This window comes from Copadichromis virginalis, linkage group LG12, assembly GCF_057382275.1.
Source record: "Copadichromis virginalis isolate Kocher_CV1m ecotype Utaka linkage group LG12, C_Virginalis_male_GT1.1, whole genome shotgun sequence".
NCBI classification, from domain to species: Eukaryota; Metazoa; Chordata; class Actinopteri; order Cichliformes; family Cichlidae; genus Copadichromis; species Copadichromis virginalis.
Window position 1 is genome coordinate 36,505,210 of NC_140629.1, and position 6,812 is coordinate 36,512,021.

A 6,812-nucleotide genomic window follows, 5' to 3' on the forward strand; every position below is an offset into this window, starting at 1 on the left:
TGTTTTGACGGTTTCCGGAATTCCGTTTGAAACCATGTAACGTGAACGCAGCACAAAACCGTTATAACAAAAAAAAAAAACCAGACCAAAAAAAAAATGAACGTATTGTTAAATGCTTTACTTTTCAAATTCAGATCATGTATACTGGTGGCTTTTCTGCTAAAGTAAATAGCCGTTTTCCAGTTAAATAACACCGCAGTGCTCGACGTCTGAGATGAGCTAGAGATTAATCCACTTCCTGTTTATTTCTGTGGCACTTCCGAATCTTAAGCTAACACGTTTATACTAGCCAGCCGCTCCAAAGTCCACCAATCGAAACGATATAATAAATGTACACAAAAATTTAGTGGTCAGAGATTTATATGTTTTATCATTTGTGCTGATATCTGACAGCCAATTATTGATTCTCGCTCCATGCGCCGTGTCAGCTAAAAACAAAGCTGCTAAGAGTTTCAGTTAGCTTAGCTTGTGGTTAGCCTTCCATGTGCGCGTGGCTGCTAACAAACATGCTGGGGCAGTACGTTTTCTTTATGCTCCTGTTTTACCCCAGTGCCCACAAGCTCGGTGAAGCGTGTGTTGCGGCTGCTGCAGCGGAGGCACAGGACCGAGGAGCTAGCAGCACGGACACCCTGATCCTGTGCAGGGCTTGCGGACACGAGTTAGCACTCGGGACGGACATCCGCTCCGTGCCTAGCCGGCTGGCGCTCTCCAGCCGCAACGACACGCTGCTCGGGGGTCGAAGGGTTAACGTTCAGCTGTTTGAAAATCCCCACGGACACCGGTTTGAGGTGATCACGTTCAGAAAAGCCGACGTTACTCAGCACTGGCCGTCAGACAAGCGCTTCTCCTGGTTCCCGGGGTTCTCCTGGACCGTGGCCACCTGTCCCAGGTGTAACACTCACCTAGGTGGGTAAACCTACACATCAGGGTTATTACAGTTAACTAAACTCATGTGTGAGAAAGCTAAATCGAAACGTCGATCTACTGATCGAGGAAATAAAAACTTAAAATAAATTAGAAATAAACAACTATAATAACTCTGTTTTACGTCTTTATATGTTAGTTGTATATTTTTGTGCTTTACAGTCATATAAACAAGTTAATCCAATATATTTTAACTGTATATTAGTAGTAAAACCTTATCTAAACAGATGAAAAATTATTGTTTGCAATCTGCCAAACTATTTCCTATCTGCGTATCCTGGATAATCTTGACATTTTGAATGACCCGTTTATGAAATGTTTTATTATGCCCCAAAATGAGCGACTGAGCCATTAGCGCACCACAAAAAAAAGTTTTCCAGGGGCAGAGCAGAGGGTAGTTTTCCCATAGACTTGTAAAGGACCAGAAGTCCCGTTGAGGCCACAAGATTTACCCCCTGGTGGCCTTTGAAAAGAATGCAGGTTTAAGGCCTTGTGTTATACCATCTGTGCCACAATCTGAAACATGAATTTGATCCCTTAGATGACTGCAACTCAGTCACATATAGAGCCCTACCTGGCCACAACTTTAGAGATATGACTAGGCCTTCTTTTAAGATGCTTGTTTTGAACAAATTTATATAGGTTAGATGTTTCCTTAGATACTCACCCCTTACTTTTTAAAGGTACGGCTGACTGCATTTGTGTGTAATGAACGTTGAGACATGCACATTTCTTTCAAGTGTGTTTTTTATCCAAGCTAAAGCACTTGAAGTTATTAAATACAGATCTGGAAAATAGTTCATTTTTAAGTCGGGATTTAGTACATCTGAATTCAGGCTTTTATGGTTAACCTGCACTGACATGTATCCCACTTCTCTGAAACACCTGAACAAGTTACATCTTGCTTTCAGGTAACTGATTTTGTCACTTTTCTCTAGGTTGGGCCTTCCAGCCAAGTGACTGGCCTGACAGGATAACAAAAAGCAAATTCAAGGAATCGGAGCACACCTTCTTGGCTTTAATCACCCATCGCCTACTAACAGAGGACTTTGCTTCCAGCCTGCTTATGACTCCAAAATCCTTCTCCAGCTGACAGACTTTACAAGTAGTTAACCCTGGTGCCTTTGCCACTACCTGAATTATATTTTCTTAAATTTGAATGCACCCACACATTTATACACAGTAAGTTTTATTATCGTAACAAAGCAAGTTGTACACCTCAAATTTAAAACAATTTCTTCCCCCCCCACCCCAAGCGAAAAAGGAAAAGGGGTGATTAAATGTAAATTCTGAGATAACAGGTCCATTTTTTAAACCCATGAAGCAGTGGGGGGCAAAATTTACAAGCTTGTTTTTTTTTCCATTTTGTTCTTTATTAAAAATGTCATTTCAAATCTCATGGATATCTGTAAAACAATACAATGAAAAAAAAAAAGTCCCATAGAAATGGTGTCAAAATAACCACTCTCCCCAATATCCAACATACTCCTGCCCCACCCTGCCCTCCCTCTAAACATTACAAGTCAAAGGAATGAGCTGGTACTCATTAAGCACGTAGGGGAAAATAAGTTTTAAGGATTCAACATCCCAAATGAAAAAAAAAAATAAAATAAAATTAAAAAAAATGAAAGAAAAGAAAATATTTAGAGGTCTGCTAGCGCTAGGTCACTACACCATGGCTTTAATCAATTTACCACACAACCTTGAACAGAAGAACTTCTGTGTGAATAGTCTTCAAATCTACTTAGGATGCCGTGCTGATTCTATTTTTTAGACTTTTTTATTATCATTTTTAGATGACTTGAGGGGGATGGTACTCAAAATTCAGGGCAAAGTGCCATTTGCCTTAGATGAGTCGAGGGATAACAAAAAATGGCACCAACAAGTGAAAGAGGCTTCAGAATGGAAAATGAAGCACACACGGATTAAAAAAAGAAAAGAAAAAAAAAGTAACAAAAAATAAAATAAAACCTTTGCTCCCGAACATGAGTGGAAAAACTGAACAGGGAATAGAAGGTTGAGGGTCTTGGTAAATGGTGGTTTTCTTAGTCATCTTCTCCCTCGTCGTCCTGAAAGAGCGAGACATCACGCAGTTAGCAAGTGAAGAGGGAGGGGAGGTGACCCCGCACCACTCACATCAATTTTCTCAGCTTTTAGTAGATTACCTCTCCATCTTCTCCATCATCCTCTTCATCTTCCTCGCCATCTTCATCTCCTTCCTCATCAATGTCCTCCAGACCCTCCTCATCCTCTTCATCTTCCTCACCTTCACCCTCTTCATCCTCCATATCAGGAACCTAGAGATGAGGAAATCTTAAGCATTTTCTTGCTCTGGTTCTTACATTGTTATCATTTCATGGATTGATGAAAGATGTGAGAACATTGTAATACAGACTAAACATCATAAACATACCAGGTAGTACTGCAGAGGGTTTGGCCAGATGTCATCCTTGATGACCTCCCCGAGCTCATCAGCGCCCGCGTCGGCATGATCAGTGAACCAAGTGAAGAAGCTCTCTGGTTCTTCGTGTTGCCTCTTCCTTCCTGCTTTGTTCTGTGTCTGGCTGGAGCGCTTGGTCAGGTCCTAAAAACATCAGGAGTTACCAAACAGTTTGTGACTGGTACAGGAAAAAAAATTCTCAGCACTACCCATTATCAGCACATTACATTTAAAACTAACAATGTGAGATATAAAAGTCACAAACTCACTACAATTCTGAATAAAATCTATAAACTGTAGATTTAATAGCTCTGGGTTATGAAAATAGAGTAGTCTTTAACCTGCATTACTACTTCTTTGCCAGCAGAGGGCAACTCCTTATGATCACATTTCTGACTTATCTCTGGTCTCTGTAAACACCTCACTGATGAGTCTATGGTCCCAGTTGTAGGTTTAAAGTCTTATCCAAAACAAAAAATTAACTTCATTATGTCAAACAGGAGTACTGTCAATCGTGAGTGTTTAGTCAATGAGCTTGCTCTGGCACTGATAAACATGATAGGTCAAAGTGGTGATCCACTCATTTACTTTGGTTGACAAACTGAAAGCTGTGCATACCTTTCCTGATTTCCATTTGATTTCTGTTGACTTTGAAGATGGGTCTCCGCTCTCATTCAGATGGAACTCTTTGGAAAGAACTTTGTTTTCGAAGTACGGATTTTCATCAAAATACTAAAAAAAGGAAAAAGAAAAATTAAAAATGCACCCAGGTAAGAAAACTTGCAAATAAAGGAAAAAATAATTAAAAAAAATAAAAAATAGTCACTAAAGTGTTACGTGAAACCATTAAACACTTACAAAATCTATTCTGTAGCCTGACTTGATGTCTTCAAACTCCGTCACCTCCACTCGGCTCAGGTAATGAAGCGCTTCCTCATCTTCCTCCCCCAGTAGGGCTGATACTGTAGGAAGAACATATGGTTATACAGATTTAAAACTTGATTCACTGTCCACATCACTCACACTTGGCACTGTGATGCCATTTTTAAATATAGACAAATTAGAGTAATAAAATTTCTTAGATTATCTGCTTACCCTGTGGATGGTTGACAAATGTGGTGACCCAGAAGTTGGGGATTTTGGCGATCAGTTCTGACCTCTTTTGAAAGAATGGCTGACGGAGTTTGTTGTATTTCTGTTCTACTTTGAGGATCTCCTCACTTGCTTGCTCATTCAACCTGAACAAGAAAAAGAGAAGTTTAAAATTTGCACAATCCAGGTAACCAAGTGTAATGTCAACATATAGATAAATGCTATATTTATTTACATATGCGTGTCCAACAGTGGACAGTGTTGTGCCCAAACTTTATTTGCATTTTGGATTTATTGATTATTTAAAAAGGGTTTATTGTCTCATATGCTTTCAGTTTACCTTTTGGAACATCATCCAATTTAGCTCAATTCACATTCATTTGAGTTGTACTTAAAATTGAAGGAAAACCATTCAATTTAAAAGAAAAGTTTCATTTTTCTTCAATAGAAGAAAAGCCCAAACTCTGCCTTACACCAAAACAACCCAATTTACATTTCGACATATGCCTATTAAATCCCTCACTAAATTATATTTAGATGTTTAATTATATTTAATTGATATTTTACTTTATGCTCTAGTGTCATTTTCACCACAATGAACAATGCTGCCTTGCATTTCAATTTATTCAACCCTTCCACTTTAAGCTATGTCATATTTAATATTCTGGCTGTTCACTATAATAACTGCATCTTAATGCAGTTCAGTGATATGCAGGTTTCCAGATTGTAGCATGTTAATTTAGCGACATAGTTCCTCTTTTCATCAAAACATGTAGCAAACATCACCGAGATTTCTAAAAGGCAGAAAATCTACCCCTATAAGGACACGTTTAGCTTAAAAGGTTTATTACCTGTCAATTTCATTTTGAACTTCATCAATGTGTTCAATAGCTTCTTGCTGCTCTTTCTCTGTGGGAAACAAAAAATTGTTAAAAGATTATTATATGCAAATTACACACAGCAACAGTCAAGTAGGACCTCGATTATCCATTTATTTATTTTTTACTTTTAGTCAGTCCTTCATACAAACTTATTTTACAGAGAAACTAAGTTTGCCATTATCTGAAAATTCTTTTTACACCAAATGTAATTTTATACCAACACCTACCGGAGCGCAAATAAAACCCAACTTAATTCTGCGTTAGTACAGTGTAAGTAAAGATATATGCCTGATTAAATCCCCCGGAGGTTAACGTAAGGTAAGCGGCCAATAGCTGCAGCTCTAGCGGCTCAGACACTCACCGTTTCCTGCCGGCTGCTACCTATAAGGCCGCGTGGTTTAAATGTGGGACATCTGAGTGCACACACACACACACAGAGCCGCGATAACATGAGGGACCAAAACCGGGGACAGATGCCAGAATACCCCCCATTACTGTGAAACCGTCCCCCATACAGTAGAAATCCTGTGTGTTTTCGTCCACATAAAATAATTATCCGGTTCACCTGACTGCGTGACCAGTTGATTTAAATGCATCTTTAGCGGTAACAAAACACAGCGTCGTCTGCTAGCATTAGGTAACGTTACAACAACAACACACAGGCTGGCTAACTGCTAATTGAAACGGCCAACTTTAACCCTTTTAAAACAAAAAATAATTAGCTGCAACCCTTTATCGGATAGTGTGGAGTGATTTTACTCCCAAACACAGAAAAATATTCTTTCAAGATTACACACGGACACTCAGTTAGGAGCCTTCGACATCACTGGCCACGCTGATGATGCTAAATTAAGGAGCTAACATGGCCTCTCAGCACCGGTCTGAATTGAACAACAGAAGGCAAGAGAAGCGGCATGTTAGCTGCGGAGCTAGCCACCGTTAGCGCAGCGCGAATACACGCAGCAACCGCCGTGGCCAACCATGAAGAAGCTCCCGTGGCGTGATGCAAAAATCAAAGCAGTGCACAAAATAATTAGCAGGAATAATGCACAAAGTGGCAATGCAAAAATATGTTAAGAGAAGAAAGTGAAAATGGCGGTGAACAGGAGGCCGCCATTCCCCTTACCGGAGGTCTCATCCGCTCCGTCATGGTTTGAGTTCAGCTCCTTTTTACTCACTTTTGCCGCCGAGGCCGACATGTTTTCGCAAGCTGGGGTAACTTACAGACGTCTGAGAAAATATCTGGTAGCTTTGAATCCGGTTTCTCCTTAAACAGGAGAACGTTTATTCGGCGTAAAGTTCAGCGTGCAGAAGCCAACAACGTGCTGCTTTCCACACAATGTAGCTGCCGATGAGCGAGGAAGTCAGAGCAAGCGCCGCTCACGCGCTCCTTTCATTACGAACACGCCTCGCCGAATGGAGAAGACCAGCTCCGCCTCTCAAAATAGGTCTTACTACTTGGCTCCAATTTGCTG

At 40.2% G+C, this 6,812-nt stretch overlaps 2 protein-coding genes across 2 annotated transcripts; one reads left to right on the forward strand and one right to left on the reverse strand.

Annotated features, from left to right (window-relative positions):
* Positions 1–90: 90 nt before the first annotated feature.
* LOC146697572 (uncharacterized) lies at positions 91–4,094 on the forward strand. The gene is made up of 2 exons (XM_085476368.1): positions 91–906; positions 1,863–4,094. The coding sequence occupies exons 1-2, from the start codon at positions 483–485 to the stop codon at positions 2,015–2,017; spliced, it is 579 nt and encodes a 192-aa protein (XP_085332494.1). The 5' UTR covers positions 91–482; the 3' UTR covers positions 2,018–4,094.
* Positions 2,166–6,702, reverse strand: seta (SET nuclear proto-oncogene a). The gene is made up of 8 exons (XM_085476367.1): positions 6,464–6,702; positions 5,308–5,365; positions 4,460–4,602; positions 4,223–4,326; positions 3,983–4,096; positions 3,338–3,508; positions 3,090–3,221; positions 2,166–2,993 (listed from the first exon to the last, which is right to left on the reverse strand). The coding sequence occupies exons 1-8, from the start codon at positions 6,534–6,536 to the stop codon at positions 2,970–2,972; spliced, it is 819 nt and encodes a 272-aa protein (XP_085332493.1). The 5' UTR covers positions 6,537–6,702; the 3' UTR covers positions 2,166–2,969.
* Positions 6,703–6,812: the final 110 nt, after the last annotated feature.

Coding starts and splice junctions, on each gene's coding strand:
- LOC146697572 (XM_085476368.1), top strand. CDS start 483: ATGTGCGCGTGGCTGCTAACAAACATGCTGGGGCAGTACGTTTTCTTT. Junction 907..1,862: donor CAGGTGTAACACTCACCTAG/GTGGGTAAACCT, acceptor ACTTTTCTCTAG/GTTGGGCCTTCCAGCCAAGT.
- seta (XM_085476367.1), bottom strand. CDS start 6,536: ATGTCGGCCTCGGCGGCAAAAGTGAGTAAAAAGGAGCTGAACTCAAAC. Junction 4,097..4,222: donor CAGGCTACAGAATAGATTTT/GTAAGTGTTTAA, acceptor TCCTTTTTTTAG/TATTTTGATGAAAATCCGTA. Junction 2,994..3,089: donor ATGATGGAGAAGATGGAGAG/GTAATCTACTAA, acceptor TCGCTCTTTCAG/GACGACGAGGGAGAAGATGA.